At 42.0% G+C, this 26,664-nt stretch overlaps 1 protein-coding gene across 1 annotated transcript in view; it reads right to left on the bottom strand.

Annotated features, from left to right (window-relative positions):
* Positions 1-26,664, bottom strand: part of cry3a (cryptochrome circadian regulator 3a) — a 42,516-nt gene that overhangs the window by 6,829 nt on the left and 9,023 nt on the right. Inside the window, exons 3-9 of the mRNA XM_084720330.1 lie at positions 10,806-10,914; positions 10,448-10,590; positions 8,522-8,706; positions 5,909-5,997; positions 5,551-5,691; positions 4,057-4,368; positions 3,236-3,387 (exon numbers count right to left, since the gene is read on the bottom strand). Coding sequence (XP_084576456.1) covers positions 3,236-3,387; positions 4,057-4,368; positions 5,551-5,691; positions 5,909-5,997; positions 8,522-8,706; positions 10,448-10,590; positions 10,806-10,914 — 1,131 coding nt within the window. The remainder of the gene's footprint in view (positions 1-3,235; positions 3,388-4,056; positions 4,369-5,550; positions 5,692-5,908; positions 5,998-8,521; positions 8,707-10,447; positions 10,591-10,805; positions 10,915-26,664) is intronic.

Genomic DNA, 26,664 nt, shown 5'->3' with positions numbered 1-26,664 from the left:
TGAGAGTATGAGTACAAAGCCACTGTGGACTTCTGGAGATTCTGGCACTGGAGTGAGTTACCATCACAGTGCACAATGAGGACTGTAGTTCACAACGTGGTAGCAAAAACGAGGGGCTGCGGTCCCGAACAACATTTACTGTAGTGTTGGTGTGATAGCAGCCACACCGCAGACAAAAAGTGTGATCCTCCAAGAGCTGAAGAAGCCAATAAAACACTGACTGCAACAAGATAGAGAAGTCAACATCTCAGAGTACCAATCCAACCTGCTGACGTTGGTTTTTCTTTGTTTTTTGTTTTTTTTTAATCCCCTGGGCTGTCGTGGATTTGCTCCATGTGACAAAGAGAGGCCACCTACCTACTGCACTTGGTCCGACCTTACCGAGTCCGAGGAAGGGAGACGGACAGGACAGAGGAGGGGGGCAAGTGGAACTGTGGAAACTGTGGGAACTGCGGCACAGTGCAGCGCTGAGAGGCAGAGAGAGAGTGGGGTGGGGGCGGGGGGTGGTGCGGCCTTGTGGTCGCACACCACACACACACACGCGACGGACGGACGGTGCTCCGGGTTGCTACGGAGAGACCGTCCCGTCGCAAGAGAGGCTGCTGCCGATTGGGTGGATGATGCTAGGAGACGTCTACTGTAACACGCGGTTAGAAAGCAGAGTGTATTGACCCCCACCCACCCTCCCCCCACCCCACCTCCCAACCCCCGGACCAGAGCAGGTGTATGATGGAAAAGTTCTGCCATCGAAAGATCTGTTTTTTTTCCCTTTATTTCTTTCTTTCACACCACTGGAAAAAGAGTTTATTTTAAATCTACTTTTTTAATTCTACTTTTCTACTTCCTGGAACGGATTTCAGGGCAGCACTGGCTAAAAAATGTCCCCATATTTGGATATTTACAGGATTATTTCTTCTTAAAGCTCTGCATTCACATCCCTGTGTCCTAAGCTGATGTCAGTCTCTTAAAAAAGTGTCTAAAGCTAAATGTCTGCTTAAAATAATACTGAAAGAAGTCCCTGGTCGATGACAGAAGTCTTCCATTATACCTCACAGCTCCAGGCCCCCACCCTCCCTCCAACCTTCCCCCCACCTCCCTCCCCAACCCATGATCAGACAGTGGTGGACTGAGAAAAGAGCTCATGCCTGCTCCCCCTGTCCCTCAGACTGTGGTGGTTGTCTTTTAAGTGGTCTGACTGACTGTCCCCTCCCACAACCACAGCGCCACACTCTGGGCTGGCCCACTAGGGGGCCCCCTCATTTCACCAAAAGGGACGACAACCCTTTTGCCAGGAAGATCCGCAACTTGCCAGTAGCAAGAGGTCCTACAGAGGACAGCGGGTGGTGTGGAAGGAAGGAAGGAGTCTGTGGTGATGGCAGGTATGAGTGTATGTGTGTGTGTGTATGTGTGTGTGTGTGTGTGTGTGTGTGTGCAAGTTATTAAGTTCCACAATGTTGTAATTGTTTCAGCCACACTTTCCACTGACTGTGTTTGCGTCATGCTTTCATGATTTTTTGTGGTTGACAGAAGTTCTGATAAAATGAAATGTGTGTATCTCATATGGAAGTCTGTGTGTGTGCATGTGTGCGTGTGTGTGTGTGTGCGTGTGTGTGTGTGTGTGTGTGTGTGTGTGTGTGTGTGTGTGTGTTTCTCAATGCCTATATCAACCAGCCACTGCTCCAGGTCCACCTGAACCGGCAAGGCTGCATTCACCTAAGCAGAGCACCACTGGACATTTCACAAAGGGTCGGATGAGGGGCTTTGCCCAGCGCCTGGACAATGGACCGGCTCGCGTGGCACAGCACGGGTAACGAGTACCGGTGCCAACCGTGCATCACTGCGATGGCAGAGCAACAGCTGGTCCAACGCCTCTCCTCACTACCCTCTGGGGAATGCTTCATAGTCCCCTACCTAGCGAATGCAGGCGAGGCGTTTGCATTTCCCTACCAAGCGGTCAGAATCCCTTTTGACGAAATGAGACGCCACCGAGTTACAAACCCGCCCAGAGGGTGCTGCTGGGGCGCGAGCAAAGTCCCGTCCCTCAGGGTTGCACAGGTAAGTAAAAACAAGCGACCACCGATTTCCCAGCTCAGCCCCCGACTTCCAACCAAGGCAGCCCTGGCCGACAGCCTGGCTGCACCTGGGTGGGGGCGGAGGGGGCGGGGGGTGAGAACGGCCAATCATCTTAAAAGCAATCAGCTACAATCTACGGAGAGGAGAGGGATAGCTGAACTTTTCCCCCAATCCCCCCAAAAAACAGATGAGCCAAAAACACAAACACAGAGCCACATCCAGAGAAAGAGAAAAAAATAATCTACGCCTCTGCAATACAGATCATCTGGTGTCAACAGTTACATATATTTAAACTAAAGATACGCACGCGTACACAATCACCAAAGGGACATTCACAAACAATTAAAAGGCATGCAAAGAAGTACACTGTGAACACTGAAATTATTACAAAAGACATGCCTGATTCCTAAAACTAAAGTGCTGAAGTTTTAGAACAGAAAAGAAAATGGACTGACGGGCAAAAATAAAAAGAGGAGAGGAGGGAAGGATGTTTCTCTTTCATTCACTTACCCAAAGATCTGGATGGAGAGCCCCCTTTATCCCTCCATCTCTCTCTGCTTCTCTGCTTTTGTCTGATAAATTAAACCTGTGATGGTGTTTTAGCTGTGTCTGTGGTCTCTGAAATAGCTGACTGAACTCTGAGGACCAGGACAAAGACAACCTGGCACCACGAGATGATACAAATACTAACTTTGTGTAATATTACTGACATGTAAACCCTGTGATAGATAAGATAAGAGTAGTAACTAATAAGTAGTAACCCATCTCAGACCCCCAAGTGTTTCCAAGTTTCTAAATCTCCTCTGACACACTGAACCTGCCTTCATGTTGTATATGTGCATGTGCATACGCTTGTTTCTACTCTATGTCTATACAAGCATGTCTGGCTCCTTTCCTGCTCTCTCAGGTGGCTCAAGCGTGTCCTGTGTGTGTGTGTGTGTGTGTGTGTGTGTGTGTGTGTGTTTGTGTGTGTGTGTGTGTGTGTGTGTGTGTGTGTGTGTGTGTGTGTGTGTTTGTGTGTGTGTGTGTGTGTGTGTGTGTGTGTGTGTGTGTGTGTGTGTGTGTGTGTGTAGTCCAGAGAGACAGAGGGAGGAAGGGTGCCATCCAGGTTGGGGGGGTCAGCTGTTGGCACCAAGGGGGCGATGCCAGGAAAGGTACCCACCTGATGAAGTCCCCGTTGGGGTCGGTGCGCCTGCCGAAGCCCACGGGGCAGTAGCAGTGGAAAAACTGCTGAAAAAATGAACTGCAGGACAGCCACATCCAGCTGCCCGCGTTCACGCTCCAGTCTGCATCTAGAAGCAACTCCTCAAAGACCTGAGACACGGAGAGAAAATGATCCACATGTTTTAAGCTGGTTATGAGACGGTGTCAGTTTAATACTGATGCAAATAAAACCACAAGTGAGTAAACTATTTCTACATAGTTATTCTGATATCTGCAACTGGGTTGGATTCTCTGTAAGGATTATGATATGTCTATAACCATTCAACAGATGAAAAAGATGACTGCAGTGTTTTGTCTTTCATGGTTTTATGATTGGTCTGATTTCTGAAAAAAACACAGACATCCACTGTTTGGGATACGAGGTGTGGCGACAGCGTAATACTCTTTCCAGACTCTCTGATTAGCTTGAGTTTTAGTTTCATGACAAAACAAGATAAAACAAAACCAAATCTCTTACCAATGAGTGTCATTTGTAAAAATGTTATCTGTATAGGTGGTTCTTCACAAGATGATTTATCTTGGATTAGAAAGGTATTTAATCAAACTAAAACTAACATTTCAAAGGTCAAGAAAGGATTTAATGTGTGAGCGATGTTCTCAGAAAGCTCAGCGGCAAACTTCATCTGAGGAAAATCTTGAGATACAATTTAAAGCTCCAGAACAGCTTGTGATTGTTTTTTGAATATCAATTCTGAAATAAGATACAACTTTGTTCAACTGTTTTTTGTTTTTAATTAAATCCCTCCCCTCCACGCTCACCTTCATCCCTTCCTCCCAGCTTATCCACAGGTCCCCCCTGGTGAGGAAGCAGGCCACTGCGTGTCTGGCCAGGTGATGGATCCAGCCCTCCTGCCTCAGCTGAGTCATGATGGCGTCTATCCAGGGGAAACCCGTCTTAGCTTCGGCCCACTTGGCGAGCGCTTCGGGATTTTTGTCCCACGGGATGCGGACGCAGATGGGGTTTCCCTCCATCTTGTCGAAGCGCGGGTTGTTGGTCGCCGCGGTGTAGAAGAACTCCCGCCACAGTAACTGGCCGTAAAGAGAGAGCGGAGGGGAGCTGTTCTTTTTCACCTGGGTACAAATAAACACGGCAAGAGTAGAGCATATTAGGCCAAAAAGAGAGGTTACAACATGTAATGGTGGTAGTGAGTAAGAGAACTGCCAGACAAGATAATCATAAAAAGGTTCTCTAGGTTTTAATGAAGTAGCATTTCCCATGTACATTTACAGAGTTTCCTGATGGACAGAGTGAAGTAAACTGCTGCTAAATGTAGTGCTGTTGCAGCTGCTGCAGGCCGGGCTATAATTATCCTGACAACAGATGTACTTTGAATCAATCTGACAACAGCCAATCATGTGCAGACACTGAATATTAAATTTCAGGGGTGTGAAAAAATGTCTTATTTTCTATTTATCTATTTCATTAAGTTTATTTGTATTGAAACATTAAAAGGCAAAGAGCAGCAGTGAAAATGCAACTGACAGTGAGCAGGCAGATAATGTTTATCTTGCTGTTCCCCACCACAGTTAGGGATGTGCCAACTATAAATATTGGCTAATAAATGTTTTCCTTTCGAGCCTCTGCTACTCAGTAACTTCTATGAAAAGTATGTGTGGTGATAACAATGGCAGAAATGTCTTTTCCATCTCTCCACTCTGTGGAATCCAGGGGTCGCTGGCCAGCCCTCTCTGAACTGACGTCTAACCCTTTCATCGTAAAGATGCCAACACTGCAGACAAGACGGATTATTCACCTCAGAGGAGTCACAGAAACGACACGCCTTGTCAGACTAATGGATCAGCAGTCAAATTTAAAGACAATAAAATGACTCTGTGGTATTCATGTCAGTCATAGATCCATCCTTTCCTCTTTACCTCCCTAAGGTGCATGTATGGCATGGTAGCCCCTGATTTTCTAGGGATACACAACAATATCAGCACATGATCTTTATCTGCCGATAAAAGCTTTAAAAGGAAATATCTGTGCAGCCCAAAATGCACATTTCTGCTGGTAAGATGATGCTTTGTTTATGTGTGTGTGACGCAAGTTATGTCTATGATGTGGAAGTGTTTTGAAACAAAAAACAAAGTTGCCATCTGCAGTGATTACTCAGCATCAATCATGCATACAGTATTTTATGTCTGCATCTGCCAGTGGACGGTCATGATGAGAGTCGGCATAATAAAATGTTAATTCCACTACAGGAGAGACCATACGAAGTGATTAAAAACGGTTTCACTCAGTGAGCTCACCTTTCGGTAGAGGTCAGTGAGCTTGAAGTAGAAAAGGCGACAGGAGAGGCAACCGAAGCGCAGGTATGGGCTGAGGCCTGTCGGGCTGGCCAGCAGCGAGTTGGCGTTCATCCTGGGACGCTCGAAATTAGCCACCCACGCCTGGAAAAAGACATAGAAAGAGATAGAAATACACAGAGAAAGGAAGGGATATATGTGAGACGGGAGATTGGGGAATAAAAGAGATGTAGGGCACAAGGGTGAAAGAGTTTAACAGAAATTTACTAAAAGGAAAATAACAAAAAAGTAAATTCACTAGAGTTTTCATTCCATATAGTAGAGCTGTAGTGTCCCAAAGTGATCCCAGTGCAGTACTCACTTTTCTCTCCAGATGGCGCTCTATCCTCGTCAGAGCCTCAGTCTCCCCTCCCGGCCACACAGCTGATGGCAGGCCCTCGATGTCAAAGCCTGAAAACATTGAATCATCTCGCTGGTTTACAAACAGTGTTGCACTGGTATGTCAGATGAGTCAACAGTCCTTCAGTTATTACATCAGTCAGTTATGTCATGTACATTTAATCAAAATCTTATTCAACATGACATCTCATCCAGGCACTCAGCATACACTGCAAACTGCTAATTAAATCCTAAAATGGATTAATTGGTCCAGGAAGAAGTTGGTGAGCTCTCTCTTTTGTTTGTTATTTTCAGAGTATTGACTTAAAAGTTAAGCTGTGAGCCACCTGCAGATGAAGAGCTTGAGCAGAGAAATCGATATTGGTTTATGGCTTTAAAATAGGAGCTGTTCAGCAGTAGCAACACAGGCCCTGTTCAGACCTGTTATAAATTTACTTCCTGGGTGATCTGATCACAAACAGACTGTGTAGAAATCTGATGTTTTCATATTACAGTTGTGGCAAAAAGGCATTAATTACAGAGTCAAAGAGAGTAAAAGTGTGAATCCCAGCGCACAGACTGTTTGGAAATAAACATTTTTGCAAAATGTGTTCTTGTTTATAACTGTGGTCTGCTGTGACAAATTGACACGTTTTTTTTGCAATTTTTCAATGGAGTCGGGGGTTACTTGTGTGTTCACAAACTTCCAATGCAGCTAAGAGACTCAATGAAATGAAATAAATTATGTACTTAATGGATGTCAGATAAGTTAGGCAGCCCCTTCAGTGTAGCCCAAGACACATTTGTGTTCATGCTGCTAAAAGAATGTGGTCACATGTGGCCCAGACCACCTTCAAGTGTATTCTCAGTGATTGTCCACTTGTGATCAGATAACCCAGGAGGCATGTTAACACCAGGTCTGACCAGGCCACAGTTTCAACCTGTATATCATACAAACACTTGTCTGGTTAAGATGGACAGGCTTTCTTAATGAAATGGCTCTTAGCAGGTGACCCAAATCTTTCATTGGGGACACTGAGCGCGGGTGTGAGCAGCAGATGGCTGCAGCAGCACGAGAGGAGAGTGAATGGAATGCGGCCTTCTGTGAATGGAAACTAGACATGTTAACAGACTGAATGTAAGAGGGTTAACACGCTTAATTTAGAGAAACCAGACATCTGCACTGACGATTTTAGAGAGTTAACACCTAAAATATCTTCTTAACTAGTGCAATACTTGCACAGGTGTAGGAGGCAGATGGCTCAGGTGCAGTTTGCAGAGTGCAAATGTATGAATGGACTTTAATGACCTGTAGAGGGAAACCAAACATCTTGACTGAGTTTAAGAGGGTTAGCGTGGTTAATTTAGGAGAGAAACAGCAGCTTGTGTGGAATCAACCTGTACAGAGAGAAACCAGACATCTGCACTGACGGTTTTAGAGTTAACACTTATATATAATAATATCTTATTAATTAGGGGAATAGTTGCACAGGCGTGGGAGGCAGGTGGCTGCAGTGCAGTCTGCAGTGCAACTGTATGAAAGGACTGTAACCTTTTGAGATGGAAACCAGACATGTGGAGGGAAACTCAAAGCTGATTGACCTGACTGATCCAATAGTGAGGGTTGAAAGAGATGTACCTTTAAACAGAGAATCTGGATTGACTTTCACCAGGGTTAATGAGCCCACAGTTGTCATGGAAGGGATTTTCACTTTGTTCAAGTCATGCCAATCATAGATTTGTTTTACATGTGGTTAGATTTTAGGTATCACATAATACACAAATAATATTAAAATGTAATTCTAGTCTTTCCATAACAAATTTCTAATTTTAGGGTTTGTGTTTTATGTAGCCAAAGTTCTGTTTAGTCAAGATTTAACACTGAAGTATTTTAAAAGTTCGTCTTAGCATATGGCCTGGATATAAGAAGATATTGTGTTCTGGAGATTACATTTGAAGAAGAGGTCGTATTACATTTGAGGACAAGATACTTTACAATGTAAGATATTATTTTTCGACGTAGAGAAGTGTAACACCTACAGTCCCTCCAGGAAGTTGCGATGTTGTGATCACAGTGATAAACATTAATTCAACCAATTCCCGTGAATTCTGGATGACCCTGCTATTTTGTCCAATCAACGCAACCTTCCCACAAACCTGACCAACAATTATAGCTTCCTGCGAGTTCCACCAATCATAGCAGTCCTCCACACAAACATCATACATGTATGTCTCTTTTTATTATTTATTAATTTTTTGCACTTTTATTTTTATATTTAAAGTTATAAGGCAGCATTTCTTTCTTTTTGCTCTTCATCTGAACTGGACTCATTTTTTAATAGTAGCTTTACTGAACTACTTTACTGTTTAATTTAAGTAAATTAACCCTCAATTTGTACTACTAAAATATTAACACTGCAGGAAGCTGTGAATCCATCTCCCTCACTGAATCACTGAGGGCTTTTTTAGCCATACTTGTATTTTTTAAAATTTCTGCTGCGGTTGATCTGAGGTCACCATCTTCCTCCTGCTGTCTACACGCCATAAAATCCTTGTAAAATACTTTAAGTTCAGGTGTGTGTGTTTGAATTCTCACCCAGCTCCTCCAGGGACGGGACTCCGTACTTGTCTCCGTGGTCCTCAGAGATCGGGGTGACGCAGCGTCCCATCAAGGTGTCTGACAGTGTTTCCACAGGCATTTCAGGAGGATCCAGTCGACTGATCAGGGTCTGGAAACGCTTGTAGGTGAGAGGAGGCTGCCCGCCATTCAGCTCGATGATTCTGGGGGGAGGGGCAGAGTCAGGGACACCAATTTTAATCTAAAATCCAACTTACTATTTGCACAAGTAAAACAAAAACTAAAAGACAGTTAACATTACTCTCGCAAAAGGTGGTTAATTTAAAGAGCATTTGAATGCCACTGGCAAATCCCTGTCAGAGGTTGTTACAGACCTACTGGAAAAGATGTGAGAGAACAACCATCAGATTATTTCACTTTTTTTTAATGTCTTAATCTGTTCTGCACATCAGCAGACAAGCTAAAAGACGTGAAGCCAGTTTGATTAAAAAACAAACAAACCCAAAACGCTTGCCTTGGTTCTAATTTTGCAAAGTTTCGCACACTTCCATCACGGAAGTTTGTTTTGACGGCGACATCAAAACATCTAAGCTGTCAATAGAGACGACAAGAGTCTAACTTACAAGGTTGAGAAGCGGCACATCTTGTATGAGTCGCAGCAGCCTTTTGTAGGGACAACCTTCAAAACGACGAGATTTGGAAGGAAAGTTGGGAGCTGCTGGGGCTTATAAGTAAGTACACTGTCCCCCGTCTGACTTATAAATAAGTAACTTATAAATTAAACTCGTCTGCAGAGGGAGAAACACAAGCATGCAGCTGCAACATCACATGTATTATAGCTCAACATTTTTTCCCTCTCAATCTGCTGGCGTTAAGATGTAGCTTTAAATAAAGTAAACATATTACTGTCAAAAAGAAGATGACTTTGTTGCATTTCCTGTTGCTGCAAGAAAACCATGTTTTCTTTTAAAGACTCCTCCATCTCTCCCTCCCCTCAGGTTAAGAGTCTGGGTGTCATTCTTGACAGCACCCTCTCCTTCGCCTCCCATGTCAATAACATCACTCGGTCTGCCTACTTCCATCTTCGTAACATGCAACTGCTGTTCTTGTTCACAGTTTGGTCACCTCCCGTTTACATTATTGCAACTCTCTTCTCTTTGGCCTTCCGCATAAAACCCTCCATAAACTACAACTGGCCCAAAACTCAGCCGTCCGTATCATTACACGCACCCCTTTAATCCATCACATCACACCTATTCTACAGCAGCTACATTGGCTCCCCATCACACATTGCATGAACTATAAAATACTCCTCCTTACCTTTAAAGCTGTCCACAACCTTGCCCCTACATATCTCTCTGACCTCCTCCACATCGCTACACCTGCCCGCACCCTCAGATCCTCTTCTTCCATCCATCTCATCGTCCCCCCCACCCGTCTTGTTACCATGGGAAGCAGAGCGGCTGAATGCTCTGCTCCCCATGGTAACAAGACAGCTCTGGAACTCACTCCCACCTGACCTCCGTAACACAGACTCACTACCACATTTCAAATCCAAACTCAAAACCCATCTGTTTAAACTGCACAATTGCATTGTCTAATTTTAAACTGTATTTTTGTATTTTATTGTCTTTTTAATATTGTGTCTGCTTTTATGTTGATGATGTAAGGTGACCTTGAGTGTCAAGAAAGGCGCCTATAAATAAAATGCATTATTATTATTATTAAAAAGAGTTTCATGTCCACAGTGTAAACCAACTTGTAAAATAAAATTTCGAACAAAAACAGTGGAGCACGATGTGGCCGGAGAGGCGACAAATGCACAGCTTGTACAGATGGTTTCGTGTTTTTTAAAAGGCACCTCTTCTGGTTAGCTGTCGAAAGCCCAGTTCAGACCAAAGATTTGTGTCTGTATGTCTGCGTGTGTGTTTGCATCTTCCTCACTTGTCCAGGTCGTAGAGGGTGTGTGATATTTTGACGATGACCTCCACTCCTGCCTCCATGGCCAGCTTCTTGATGGCAGCATCTCTCTCCTTCCCGAAAGGCTCTGAATCGTACTCAAAGGTCAGCCGAGAGATCTTCCACTCCTAAGACAAAGAGAGAAATGTTTCCCATCAGAGCCCAAGTTTACTTCTTCAAAACCCAACAATGCTCAGTTTGCAATGATGTAAAACAGCAAATTGCTGCAAATCATAATGCTAGAGAGGATAGCAAGAGCAACTTTTTGCTTTTTTTGGCTGATAAATAGTTTTCTTTAAGAGAGATTATTAGAGCTGCTGACAATTTTCTTGTTGCCGCTGACCTTAAAGAGCCGTGGGAACACGTTGGCTGGTTGGCCTCTGATGACAAAAAGGCGAGAGTTAAGCTTCCGGAGGTTGGCGTCAAGATCCTCCAAACACTGGAGGAGAAACCTGAAGGCGGAAGACAAAGAGGAGGCAGAGACAGAAAGAAGAGGACAACAATACCATTAGGGTTTTGCTTAACATTCTCAAACAAAATTGAATTTATGATGATTCTCTTTCGTTAAATCATTAAAAAAAGGTCTATGAAAGACCTTCTGGTCCTGACTGGGTTCCACTTTTACTCTCTGATCAGTTGGGGGTGTCCAAATTCTACTTTCAGTTGTCACAGACTGAACCACTGTCCTAAATTGAAGTTCTTTTTGTCATTTTAAACATTAAATGTGATTTTATTATACGTGCTCACAGCAAGAAGCTGACATTGGGAACACAAGCATGAAACCGTTTAGGCCTGCCCACAATACCTCACTGAAGCCTCAGCCACAACACCTGACGTGTTTGAAGTGCTGTTGCGTGGGTGTCTGTCCAAGATTGATTTTGTGTGTGTGTGTAAATGAATGACCTCATGCTGGACGTTGCCACCTCCCATTTTTCAAATTTGAACACCTCTACTCTCCCAGACACTGCATCTTTGCATCCCAAAGACGGGACATCCTTAATTTCACACACTGTCTCCGATCTTTCACTTTTCTGCATTTTTCTTCTGCAGTTCTTTTTTTTTGGGGGGGGGGCTCAGATTTTTGCCCATAACTTGACGTCACGCTGTTGATGCTTTGGCAACAAAAGACCACCCAATGTTCTGTATGGCATCTCTGTTGAAACAGTCTAAGTTAAAAATACCCTCTAATAAAAAGTGGATGGGTGTTTGTGTTTGGGGATGAAAAGTACGTGTGTGTGTGTGTGTGTTTTGGGCTCCATGACGCATAAGACCACCCAGCGAGAACTGATTTCTCTCAGTGTCAGACACACGTTTGAAGATTTAATGGATCAACGTGCATCAGAAGAAACAAATTAATAAGACTACTATGATGGATGTACATTTAACTAGTGTTCTGTCCATTAGCATTTCTATTAATACAAAACCTGAGCTTGTCCTCTGATTAAATGTGTTTTTTATTCAGTTAATCATGTTTGTCCTTCTAAGTAACAACACTCACCGATAAAAACAATAACAGTCAGTGATGCATTCATTCAGAATTGTATGCATTGTGAATGGAACATAAGCGTGACTGTAAGTTCACAGCCCTAATTTCCATAATGAATATGGAACACGAAATAATCAACAGAGGAAGATGACCTTTATAAAAGGAGGACATAAAAATGGTGGATGAGTTTGTCTTCAGACAGTGAGGGGGGGACACACCACCGCAAACTAAAAGCTTTAAAGGTTTCGGTGTTTCTGCCTCTGAAGGACTGCTTGAAGGTCATCTGTGACGCACACTTCCACCTGCTCTCCAAACGGACCAATCACAGCTTTCAGTCAGGAATTGTTTTCTGAGTAGTTAGTGACGTTGACAGTGGTCCTTGACCTGTCAAACAGAGCATCACAAAACTGGTTCTGTTGTAGATCCATGTCTTTTCAGCAATTTAATTTGTATTTATTGCTTTTTGCTTAGACTACTTACATTTTCGTTGTTCAAAGTAATCCTGATATTCTATTATTGTCCGTGAGGCTTTTAACTGAGTCATATCAGTTCATTCTGGTTTTCAGAACACTGATTTTAAGATTCCCTCTATAATGCACCATACTTTAAAGTGTCTACATTCAAGTGACTAAGGCAGGGTTTCTGCCAGTGTACTGTAAGCCCAAAGGCCCACCCGGCCTAAGCTTACCCCCTGCGAGGTCTAAGCATCAGGAATCTTAACCAAGCAGCAAACCTTTAAGGAAAAAAGTTAAAGAGACACAAGATCTTGTGTCCTGCTTGCTGAAAAGGGGGGTTAGCTCTGATGTTAGTGACAACCAACTTTAACCAACATAAATTTCCCCGTTCTGGCAGTAATAAAGGAATATCTTATCTTAACTTTGGCTCAGGCTCATTTAAGGTGGACTGACCTTCATAATGAGCCAGTTATACTTATTTTAGTGACAAGCCGCAGGTTTTGCTCAGCCGTTCACGTAGCAGCGTAGTGTGTAGTGTGCAGTTTAGGCTGTTTGTTGGTGAATAAATGCCACAACTCCAAGACGAGCCAAGATCGCTGATCAACCACTTAATGTGGGCTTTAGTCTGCTCCTCTGGGTTCTGCTCACTGGAAAATGGAAGATTTCTCCCTCTGGATTGGGAGTGATTTGGTGTGCCATGCGATGTTCAAGCACCCCAGGATCTTGTTCAAACGTGATGGTAAAACGGAGCCTGAGACTGTCGGCATCAGCAGTACTGTGGGCGTTGTACTGGACTGTTATGGTGAAGAGGGCACAGAGCTGGAAGGCAAAGCGTTCAGTTTAAGAGTTGGCCCACGTTCCAACCCTCACCTATGGTCATGAGCTCTGGGTAGTGGCTCAAAGAATGAGATCACAGAGAAAAGTGGCCAGGTGGGTTTCCTATTTAGGTAGACCTATATTTTGCTGGAGGGTTTACATATCTTACCTCAGGATTGCCCAGAATAACCTGGAAAGTGCTGCTGGGGAGACGGACATTTGAATACTGCTGTCGCTGCGACCCAGCCCGGAGTAAGTGAAAGAAAATAGGTAAATGGATGCATGGGTAGATGGAAATACTGGAGGTGTAACTCAGTGGAAAGAGGGCTGCTGGGAGTCTTACTAACACAAATCATTTGCATTAGAGTAGGTGATGTTCTTCTTCTTTCCAGTCTAATTTTATTTAATCTTTCTCTGTTATGTAAACCACCATTGACTGTTCACTGTTCGCCCTCGGTAATCTCCGTCAACAGCTGAGTCCTGGAGCTGCCACCCCCTCATCAATGACAAGGCTGAAACTGTACAGCACCGCAGCAGAACACCTACACATGAACTTTTCTGCCCTCGAAACAACATGGACATTTTTGTAAATATAAACACATTTGTTTCTATGAGTGATCTATGTGATGATTCACCTGATGGACACCTGATGACCCCAAACAATGTTCTGGTTCTAGGATGATCTGTTGGATATCTGGCAGGTTTTGCTTCTTATAATTACTATTAAATCAGTGGAAGTTGCCAGAAGGGCAACAAAAGGCAAGTGTTGGGGGAAAGCATACACTTAATCCCCATTTATCCACAATTTTGGTCTGAAATACAAAATTTTGCTCCTTTACTACCATAACTTATGTTTACTTATAAATAAGGCAATGGAAGCAGGAAGGGTGGCATCCTGTCCTGGTATTTAAAAGACTGACGACAGACTGCCTCATTACATCCAAATTTCCAACCAAACCTGCCAAAAAATGTTTGGGTAGATGAGTGAGAGTGTTGACTTCACTTACGGAAACTGTGATTCACCACTGACGTAGGACGAGTGAAGAATGTAGAACAAGTAAAATAAAGTTCATGTTGTAAGTGCTATTGTTTCAACTTCAGACACCGCTGATAAATGAATTAAAGTACCATGGATCTGTTACCACTGATTCTGACATGATGTCTCGTCCACTGTGGCCAAGCTGTGACAAACCCCCTTTTGCCCCCTCAAACAAGCCTGTGCGTTGTGAAACACAACTCGTGTGTGTGCAGGGGAGCAGGGAAAGATGGTTTTAAAAGTGTCTGTATGTTCAGCTCTGAGTACTTTTGTAGTTTGTAACAGAATCTCTTTGGTTTGAAGTTCAGTTTGGATACTGTGTTGCTGTTTGTACTTTCAAGTATTGGTTTTATTTTAAATGTTTCATGTTTGCTTTCAGCTGCATAGGAGTCATGTTAAGTTACCACTGATTAAAACCCAACACTTAATGATTTTGCTGCTTTATAATTTCAGCATTTATATAACGAAATAAAAGGGGTTTAGCCTCCAGCTTTGCTAAACTTGCCTTCAATTACAAGACACGCTTTACGTGGATAGCCCTGTTGTAATGGAGCTGTAAATCCCTGCTGGGCTGGGCTGACACGCCGAGTCAAATCGAGTCAAACCAAGTCAAACCAGGCCAGCAAATGTGTATGGAGGGGTAGATGTTACAATATGCACGGTATCAGGAGCTTCCCTCTGCTTTATGGAGCTTTGTAGTACCAAAAATAGAGCTAAAACAGAATAAATATTGGAATTACATTCATCAGTTGGTCAGAAACACATCTCCAAATAAATCAAATAAATGTTCTGTAAATGCTGGGTGTGTAAATAAGCAACTGCATGCAAATGATTTTGTCATATCAACTTAAAAGGTGATTATATGCCATTTTTTTTTCTGCTGCCCCCCAGTGGCTGAAAATATCAGTTACAACAGTTTGAGTTAATTATCACTGTGTGGCACATCAACTACATTTTCATCTCTGTAGCGCCTCTGCTCCCACAACCTGCATGTTCGACCTGGTAGCAGGTCAAACTGTTGAGCATCACCCATCTAGACTGTGCTGCGTCTGACCTGCACTCCTGATCATTAGCGGAATCTGGTGGGATCACAGACAGAGCAGACAGTCGGCAGGCTGTGCAGACAGCCCGGGCCGCCAGACGATGTCCTGGTCCGTTCCGTTTCCTCCTGTCTGACCCCGTTAGCCTGATCATTAAACCAAGGGGAGGGCCCACTAACAGACAAAGCAAAGCTCCAGTTGCTCTCAATCCGCACACAGACGGACAGAGCTGGGCAGCAAGGTCGCTCACACTTAAGGCACGTGCCTGCTTATGCATGAGCTAAACAGAGTTATGAAGCTCCGGCTTCATAACTGACCGTCTGGCTTGGTCTTTTTGCAGACCAGCTCAGACTGTAGCGGTAGCTTTTGATTTCAGGGAAATAGGCTTGTGATACCTGCGATATGCCCACAGTTGGCCAGGAAAACAAACTTTAATAAGGAAACAAGACTGTTTTTAACCAGACCAAGCTCACATTTTTAAGGCAATTTACTGTTTAAGAACTAAATATAAAATGTGTTTTTGTTTTATGGAACAACTGATCTTATTTTCTGAAATATCCTAAAATCTGTGGAATAATAATAAAAATCTGGCTCCATGGCTTAAATACTTTTGCTTCAGGTTGCAACAACATAACCGCCTAATGATCATTTGACTGATTTCATGTAGAGGCGTGCACGAGTTACAGTGAGATCAGATCACACACGTGGTTTTGTGGTTACGCTGCTTATAGAGACGCATTACTGTCTCCACAATCAACAAAATATGAAAGTAGCATGTAATGGTTTTAACTAGGTTGCCCAAAGAAGAAATTTCAACTATCCAACATACACAAAAGAAGCTTGCAAAATTTTCCATTCATTTTTCTTCTTCTTTTATATATTGTAACCGCCCAGTTACATTTTTTCAGAATTCTTTTTCAAAGCCTTTTCCACACAGCCAGAAATACATTTCTGGTGGAGAAATAATAAATTCTTCCCGACCAGGCAGGTGAGTCAGAAATCTACTTGCCCAAGTCAATTTTAACTTGGCCTGTACAAATTGGTTTTATTTATTAGTGGACATCAAATAACAATGACTAGAGTTAACTGTCATGTTTAATTTGGGGTGCAATGTCTAGAAAATGTGATAAAATAGTGAAAAATGTCCATCTAGGTTCAAGATGGTGTCTTTAGATGTCTTGTTTTGTCAGTGCAAACCCCAAAGACATTCAGTTTAATATGATAATACATGGAGAAAAGCAGGGAATCTCATCTATTATTAATTAAAATAAATTAAATGCATCATCAGTATTTATTTGGAGAATGCAGACTCCTCAAGTCTAGCCTGGAAACCAGGCAAATCTCCTCAGCTCATTTTTTTCCCCATTTGTTCTGGAACGCTTGCGAATTAGTCTGGCGATGAGGACATGACCTCAATGTCCTGTTCTGAGCAAAACCGAGAAATGATCATGTAAACAATCGTAATGCGAAAAGCAAAAGTGAGTGCAGATGTTTTTTCACCATGGAAACCATGTTTGTATACAGAAACAAAACGATGTGCAGGTTTTGCATTCTTTTTTTTTTTTTTTTTGCTTTTACATCCATAATGATCAAAAGTCAGTCCAGAAATCTTCTCATTTTTAATGTCATTCTGTTGGTCTGCCCTCCTTCTAACTCAGTGAACAAAAAGCTTTTGAATAATATCAGAGATGCTCAACAAGTCATTCTGGGTGACATGCTATCAGCTGTTGTGCAGTGAATAAGCATGTATGCCCACGTGCATTCATCCAAATATTTTAGTGCATCTTGTGTGCATAAGTCTGGACATGAATGCCTGTATGCGCATGTGCTCATGTGCACATGCATGAGCATCAGTCCATGCTTCCTCCCTTGTGAGCCGCTGACTGTTCCTCTGTGTTTATGCCTGTTGTGTGTTGCTGGGTTAGCCACTTCCTCTTAATGTTCCTGGCTGCCTGCTTGTATGCGCGCGCGTGCGTACTGGCTGGCTGCCTGGTCATACAACAATCCTTATATAACTGCTCTGGCCTACATCTGTCAGGACACACACACACACATACTCAGCAAGGACTGCACCACAACACACTAAGCCTAGTAACCTCATTCCTGGCCGCACACGCACAATGACGAGGACGCACTGTCTCACCAGGGGTAGAGAGAGAGAGAGAACAACAACTCAGCCAGAGTGTGAACGAGAAGCAGTGAACTTGAAAACCAGTCTTTTTTTTAATGGGAATCTGTTTTCCAAAACTTTTATCACAAGCAAAAAAAAAAATAATAATAATAATAATCTACCTGACAACTTCTAGCAACAATTTCGAATAAGTTCATTTAATTGGTTGGTGGTTTATTTGTGCTATTCCTTCACAGATACGTCATCTGAAGCATCAGCTGTAAACTGTTTGGATTCATTCCTTCAGCAGAGGACACAATGTGCTTTTAAAAGAACATGCCAGTTGGTGACCTCGGTCCCTGGTAGGACAATCTGATGATGCCTGCGACCTCATATCGTACACACTTTAGCAGATAATTATTGACGACTTGTTTCATTTACAAACAGCTGTACTGCTGTTTTATCTTTGCACCTCCAGGGTTTTCCACTGAGCATCCGTTAGGTAACAGGCCACACGAGAAAGCCTTCGCACAAGTAGGTCACGATCACATAACCACTCACAAGTTTCATTCAGTGGCACACTAACCTACATCTGTTGCACAGACTGCTCTCAGATTTTCCTTTAGATTGAAAAACCATCGATTACCCTCTCAGTCTTTTGCTCCACGGCTTCAACTCCTCACCTGGCACGCCTGTGTTATACATCACCATGGTGAGGACACAGAGTGCTTCTTAACCTCTTGTTTGCTGCTCACTGTTGCTCTGCCTCTTTATACCAGTAAAATACTCATTTAACTAATTTCTTTTTGGAGTTTTCTTACAATCTGACCAATATATTGGTTAACCGATATCATTGGCCTGGTATTGGCCAATCACAGCTATATCGGTAAAGGCATGTGTTGTACGTTGTGTGCCTAAATGAGACCTTTTCTTAAACAGAACATACTGCAGATTGTTTTTAATTTGTTAGCTTTAGACAGTAGTTTATATATATATATATTTGATCCTTTTTTTGTGATTCAGGTTAAATAACAGTACTGTGCAAAGGTTTTAGGCAGGTGTGAAGAAATGCTGTAAAGTAAGAATGCTTTCAAAAATATACAATTTAATTCTTTATTTTTATCAATTTACAAATTGCAAATTGAGTGAACAGAAGAAAAATCTAAATCAAATCAATATTTAGTGTGACCACCCTTTGCCTTCAAAACAATATCAATTCTTCTAGGTACACTTGCACAAAGTCAGGGTTTTTGTAGGATCATAGTCAGGTGTTTGATTAACCAATTATACCAAACAGGTGCTAATGATCATCAATTTCATATGTACGCTGAAACGCAGTCATTAACTGAAACAGAAACGGCTGTGTAGGAGGCTTAAAACTGGGTGAGGAGCCGCCAAACTCTGTTACCAAGGTGAGTTTGTGGAAGACAGTTTGATGTCGCAGGTCAGACACCATGACAAGACTGAGCACAGCAACAAGACACAAGGTGGTTCTACTGCATCAGCAAGATCTCTCCCAGACAAAGATTTCAAAGCAGACTGGGGTTCCATGATGTGCTGTTCAAGCTCTTTTGAAGAAGCACAAAGAAACAGAAGGCAGTTTGTTTACCAAAGAGCTGGAGAACGGTACAATAATGAGTCTGCAGGCAACAGTGAAGCAAGGTGGAGGTCCTTTTCAAGTTTGGGGCTGCATTTCTGTAAATGGAGTTGGGGATTTGGTCAGGATTAATGGTGTCCTTGGTGCTGAGAAATACAGGCAGATACTCATCCATCATGCAGCACCATCAGGGAGGCATCTTATTGGCCCCAAATTTATTCTGCAGCAGGACAACGACCCCAAACATACAGCCAATGTCATTAGGAACTATCTTCAGTGTAAAGAAGAACAAGGAGTCTTGGAATTGATGGTATGGCCCCTCAGAGCCCTGATCTCAACATCATCGAGTCTGTCTGGGGTTACATGAAGAGACAGAAGGATCTGAGGCAGCCTACATCCACAGAAGATCTGTGGTTAGTTCTCCAAGATGTTTGGAACAACCTACCTGCTGAGTTCCTTCTAAAACTGTGTGCAAGTCTACCTAGAAGAATTGATGCTGTTTTGAAGGAAAAGGGTGGTCAAGACAGTGAATGTGTAGTCCATCTTTTCCAGTATTTTTCATATTATTCAAGGCTGTCCTGAATATAGTCTTTGAGGGGTTTGATATCTCAGTGAGATTTACCTGCAAATATTCAAAGCTTCGACAAGCTACAACGCTTTTCTCAAACTCAGTTTTGTCTAAAAAAAAAAGTCACAAAAAAATCGAATTATGATCTTCCTGCAGAACTCTCACTAGGATCTTGGGTTGGTGGTCCTAGCGTGACCTTTCCAAATATCATTCTCATCCCCTCTAGGGCAGGACAATAATCATAATGATTATAATATTGTTAGAAATTGTGAGGCGAAAAACATTTCATTTATCTTTTGCATTTGTGAAAACAGTTTTTTGCCATTTAACATGTTCACATCTGATTTTCTAGTTACCAAAACTTGATGTTTTAATAGGACTGCTGCTCTCTGGATTTCAGTCCTGTGTGATCCTATCACTATATACAAAGATTTCAAGTGAAATTCATCTTACTGTCATTGAGAGCTGAAGAAAGCAGAAAATATTCACCTATGGAAAATAGGCTAAAAACAAACAGAGGCCAAGTCTGAAATCATGAAAAGTTTCCTACCTCCAACAAAAGACACTAAGATGTTCTACAGTAAGTCTAAGCTCTTAAGATGAAAAAACAGTTCACAGGTCTTTTTTTCTCACTTCAGTGATAAGACATCAGTTATAAAACATTAGACCTTGTTTTTCAGTCACGTAAGCAGAACCTTCACGTAAGCGGAACCTACATTTCAAAGAGCTCTGTCAGCATATTGTTTTCCAACACGGCCTTTTAATCATCTCTGACTCTTAATATGAGCTGCTTCAAAACATTGAAAAAAAAAATGGGTCATGATTGCGTAAAACTCCATAAACGAGTTGGAAACGGCTCAACACATCCATCTTATTTTCAGGCATTTAAAAGATAAATAGCGTGCAATTTTTTTTTGACCCAAGCAAAGATGAAAACAAGCTGTTGGTCATGGTTATAAATGGGAAAAACACAAAAGTTCATAGTGGAAGTGGGGCAAAATAAAACATGATGTTACCATTAACCAAACACTGGATAATGATTTTGTAGTGTTGCCTTATATTGGTAGTCGAGACTGGACTGATAAAGGTGCCAAGCCAAAATATGGGCAGCTGTATCACTATATGTTGGATCACAAGTGTGGTACAGAAATGCAAAACTGGGTTTGAGGTCATTTAGAAACCGTATCAACGTTCCTTTGTCCAGTAGAGAGCTGAAAGTGTTCAATTTTTAACTGTGAAATGTCCCACTCAGCAAGTACCGACAGCGATAAAGATGCAGGAGGTTCGCGTCAAAACAAGCCAACTGAGGTGGAGGAGATGGAAAGGGTTACTGGGGTGAAAGATATCTGGATCGCCCTGATTTTTTTTTTAATCTGTAAAGAGAACACCACCACCTGTGATCGATTAACTATGCCTAGTGGACAATCCCTCCCTCACTCTACCCTTCCTCACCTGTTCGCTCTGCTGCCGCCATCCATATGATTGCAGAAAAACGTCTACTTCTGCTGTTGTTCTGTAAAAACTTAAGTGCACCTTACAAGTCAGCTGACGGCGATGTTATTCTGCCGATTTCGATCCTTTTCGATTTAACAACATTAACAACAGGCTTCCTCCACACGCGGCTCACCTGATGTGGTGAAAACAGGCTGGTGGGTGAAAAGTCCAAAACGGGAGTGGAGTTTTTTTGGGCGACTTTATAAAACACACAGCTGACGGAGAAAGTGAGCAAAGCTGACACATTCAGCGAAAGAAGAAACAGAGGGGGGCGTGTTGGTGTGTGTCCATTAATTATACCAGAGGTGTGTATGGTTATGAAAAAGAAGGTAAAAAAGGAAAAGCAAGGTCAGCAGATTAAAGGAGTTTGTCACTAAACAATAACTTAAGGTGGAGAAGTAAAAATAAAATTTACTTCTTAAAATGTTTTTACTTATTTTGTGCTGCACTATTTTATCTGTTTTACCTCTGACTTTCAGACCTGTTTTATTTTGCTGTCTTTCTGAGGCACTTTGCAATGTGAATTTTGAAAAGTGCTCTGTCAGATATAAAGAATATAATCAATATCGTTATTAAATGGTGAAATAAGGAATAGAAATTGAGTATTGTGCTGAGATTGTAAGACATCATGGGAAGTGTAGGACCCAGCGTTTAAGGAGTTTGACCCATACTGGAGACTGCATGTCTGTATATCTTGGCCTGTGCTGCATAAATGTTGACCATTCCTTTTTAATCAGTCTCCCGACTTTCCAATATAAAAATCACAGGAGCAGTCCTTTAACTTAAGGCCAGAAACACAGACAGAAACTGCCAACAAAAAAAGACAACTGCGGTGGACTTTGTTAGTTTGTGTTTGTCATGTCACACACACACACACACACACACACACACACACAAATAACAACACTTCACCTACAGGGTACCTGCTGCAGAACGGTGTTGCTAACTCATGCTATGCGTTTCCCATTCATAAAATGGGATCGAGCATTTTAATCCAGACACAACAGACCTCAAAGACATTCTAAGTCACAGTTTACAGTAAAAATAAACAGTTCTAATTGGATGATGGTCTGTAATACACAGACGTGCAGGTGTCAGGGCAGCTGGACAGGTTTTAGTGTCAGTGCCTGAGCATGTGATGCTATTAGTGCTGCAGACATCTGTTTGGTCAACCTCACCTTCTCACCTGGAGATATCTATATATGGGACACATCAAATTACCTTTTAAACAATTTTAAAAAGATTTTTTTCACAGTGTGCATAACTGAGGGACATGAAATATAATAAATATAACATAAAATAAACCATATGCTTGCACAGTGATTCATGACCTCAATTCTGTTGGACATGTTTTTACTTTAACCTCAGTCATTCATCCTGTGACCCGTTATGCAGCTTTTTAGCTTCTTCAGATGAAAAGGGTTGTTATAACCTTGAGGCTGACAGCAGTGTGTTTGTTATAACGCCACTGCCTTAGCCCAGATAAGTGGGGCGCATTCTGCAATTTTCTGCCAACCTCAATTGAAACTTTGAAAAAATACCCACTTCTCCTCTCGGATGAGAATGAATCAGAGCTTTGTCAACGTAAACAACACATATTCCCTGAACTCTTTCACAGCACAAGAGCCACTGAATCACTTTGAACTGCTTTAAGGAAATGTTACCTCCTAAACCCTCTTGGTCCAAAAGAAAACAGTCATTGTTTTTACTGCAGCAATAAAAACACGGCTTGAATATGTCACTCAAAATAAGAAGTAAATGCTTTTGATCAAGTGTCGGTACAGAAATACTAACTAGATATGTCATGTCATGCAGTATGGATAATTAATATAATTTATTTTTAAGGTCCAGCGTGTAAGATTTTGGGGGCTATATTGGTAGAATATGGCAGAATTTTAATGTAATATTCATAATTATGTCTTCATTAGTGTATACTCACCCGAATATAAGAATGGTTGTGTTTATGTTACCTTATAATGAGCCTTTTGTGGGTCCTCTTCCACAGAAGCCGTCATGTTGCACCGCCATGTTACTATGGTAGCCCAGAACTGACAACTCAACCGAGACTAGATTTGAACTTTCATGTTTGGAACAAGTTTCATAGTCACTGTGGGTTGCACTACAAACTTAGAGGAGGAGAGTAAGACTAAGTGCTTGCAGTCTGCTAGCTCACCGTAAGATGCCGCTAAATCCTACACACCAGTTCTTTAAAAGCCATAATGTTGTATAATAACCAGCTAAAAACACGTCCAAACACGTTGATTCTTACTTTTTTAAAAATAATTTTATTGAAAGATTCAATAAAGCCCTAATGAATCGGGACAGCATCAGCGATCCGTTTAACCAAGTAAATTATTATTCTTTTTTGTATTTGTTTGTTGTTCAGCTGATCTGCTGTGCACTGAATAAAAGATTAAAACTGGGTCAAAATTACCATTAGCTCAAATTAATTAAATATAAGTGACATGTACCAACTGAAACTGTAATTAGTCAAAAATGACAGATGTCTCCAGGAATCTTCCTAGAAAATTCTAAGGTAAATTTGAGCCAATGCCAAGTTTCTGATTCTGCATCGGCATTAACTGATGCTGACAACTTATCAGTTCTCTCAGTTTACTATTTGACAGACTTACAGCCACATATTGAAGATACCTTTTCACTGTCACAAACCTTTACCTGCAGGTGTAGCACCGAAACATCACATATCAAAGGTGTTATTTAAAGTTTGACAGTGCACAGGAGCTTATTTGTAACTTTTCATCTACCCACCTGTCTCATGAAATTGATATGATATGAAGAGTGCATTTGCTTTACCAGTGACCTACAAATTATGTTTTGGAATCTGCGAGGCACCAGGCGTGTGCGTCACTGAAGTGTGTTTCCTGACTGGACACCGCCGCCGATGCGCTCATTCTCTTTTTAGCATCACAATCAGCTGGATGTGACTGGGTCACTGACTTCAATATTGATTATTCCTGTGTGGGGACTGCAAATAGCACCTCAAAGCCAGAATGGGCCAGCGAGCAATGAATAATGAAGTGACGCCGACTCCCCCGCAGAGCAGATATTACGGTTTACAAACGACTCAACGCTCACGTGAACTCGCACAAGTTCCCTCAAGATGGGGCAGAGCTTTATCTGACCAGTCACACACACACACACACACACACACACACACACAAACGGCCTATTTACACACCATTTATCCCCGCAGCTTGTACACCTCTTCTAATAACCTACTTCTGAGACTCCCCTCTAGAGTCTGCTGTGTTTAGAGACTCTTGCTGTAACCTATTCATCCAGTCACCGAGCCCTAACAACCTGCCTGACCTCTATAATGGGGATTACTGTATGTGAGCGGAGACTAATACAAAAGGGCGTCCTGTGGCTGTGAAACCAGCTGAGCAGGTGCATTCAGGTCAAATCTATAAACCCTTATTTATATCACCTGTTAAATCCACTTAAATTAAGCAGTCTGTTTTAAAACAATCTTTTACTACATGTGGTGTATTTAAAACCACAACAAGTGAACAAAAGTAAGTCATTAAACGCCTTGATGGTTTTTCCAAAATCCAAATTCTGACTCATTCTGGACTAGGAGCAAAGGACAAGATGGAAAAAATATTCACAACTTTGTCAGACAATGGGGGAAATTCTCCAATTTAAAATCTAAAAGCCTTCACCACAACAGATAACGCCTCAAAAGCAGAGAAATGCTGACATCATGTTGTGTGTTGAAGCACTGCAGCTCTGTGGCTCCTATTTCCCCCTATTTCTCCTCTCAGCGAGTCAGATCCTCATTATGTATGAGTCACTGCTTTCAACAATTCTTCTGTGACTGACTGTCATCACTGTCATACAAAAGGAACATAATGTCTGCAGTTCATATTTATGAATGTATTAAATAGACTACAGGCCCATACATCATTTTGGTTAGGCCCCTAGTGCTGGCTTTTTATTTTCGAGCAATTTTCGACACACATGGTGAAGCCCGGAGTGTGTGTGTGTGTGTGGGGGGGGGGGGGGGGGGGGGGGGGGGGGCAGCAGAAACAACATCTGGCTGTTGTCTTTAGTAGGAACAGGTAAAATTCAATTTAGATTGGACGCACCAATTTTTCAGTGAAGGCAATGAAGGTTTGTCACATCTGCCGGTAACTTCTACAACTCTTTTGGCCCTTTTTGTACTTGGGCTGCTTGGCTCTTGACTCGGTTCGACTCGGTGCATCCGCCCAGCACAGCGGAGTTTGCACATGATCGACAGTGTGTTTTTACTGATGACAGCCTCGTCTTTAGTCGATCGTCTGAATGGTGGATAAACATTTTATTTCCTATGAATTCCCTCGTCATTTTGGTATCTTAAAGCAGCGAAATCTGTAAATGTTGAGTTTTCATCAGCAGTAACTTAACATGACTCCTATCCAGCAGTAAAATAAAGCAGATACCTGACAGTCCAAACAACAAAACAAGACAGAAACTAAACTTTAAACCAGACAATTAGTTAGAAGCTAAAAAAGTACTCGGGGCTAAAAAATGCCTTTGTCTCTGCTCTCCTGCACAGACATCACAGACATGAGTTGGGTCTTGGCTTACCTTTAAACATCAGAAAAAAAGGCGAACTCATCTACTGGCAACGGGAAAAGGCTCAACTGCCTACTTTTAACAGGTTTACCTGTGCAAAATTAGTGCCTGTATGTAGTTTTTTAGCGTAAAACTGTATGAGATGTCATCTGCAACTATTTAGCTCCTTTTAAGTTGAGTTAAGGAGCAACAATATCATTCATTCACTCACTCTCTTTTAACTCTGATTTTGGTCTCTATTAGGGCTGTATCTGTTTGTCTCACTGCAAAGTTTTACTACAGCAAACTGTTGCACCACGTCTGTCTCCAGTTTGTTTACATCTGCTTCCACAGCAGATCACGTGAAATTGCGTCCCGCGAATGATCTCGCGAGATCACGTTCCCCCTGTTCATAATCTCAATATAAAACTACAATAAGGCCTGGCTGTTACCTGGAGGACTTTGGAGAAAATGTAAAATAGTATTTAATGAACATCAGAATCGGCAGGTCAAATCCTTAAAAAAATTGGAATCAGCCAAGAAAGGTGAAATCGGTGCATCTCTAATAAATAAATAAATAAAAAAGAGTGAACTCAATTCGTACATCTTCATCTTCAAGTCAAGCACTTATACTTGATATATTCACCTGTGTTCATTGATCTGTTGAAAGCCTTCTATAGACAGCAAATGTCTCAGATATGTTTTTTACTTGAGCATTTAAGAGTGCAATGTTTTTGGTGAAAAAATAAGAATCATGCAAGAAAATAATGATCTCAGTTCTTAGGGAGAAAAATCATGATTCACATTTTAGCAAGAATTGTGAAACCCTCGCCTCTAACGATTCTGGAGGGAAATATCTGGCACTTTAGCTGCTAAATGCTCCACTGTGATCACCAGCTTGTCTCCAACTGTGTCTGTCTACTGTTTCCTGCTGGGCAAATAGTGGACTTCAGAGCTGTTGAGAATGACTAAGAAAGTGGTGAGAGTCAACCAGAACAGTGCAGCTGTGGGCCAGACAGTGAAATAATAAAGCTCTGTGGTTC

Source organism: Lutjanus erythropterus, chromosome 6, assembly GCF_056507025.1.
Source record: "Lutjanus erythropterus isolate fLutEry1 chromosome 6, fLutEry1.hap2, whole genome shotgun sequence".
Lineage (NCBI taxonomy): Eukaryota > Metazoa > Chordata > Actinopteri > Lutjaniformes > Lutjanidae > Lutjanus > Lutjanus erythropterus.
The sequence above is the reverse complement of the archived record's forward strand: the minus strand, read 5'-3'. Positions and strand labels throughout refer to the sequence as shown.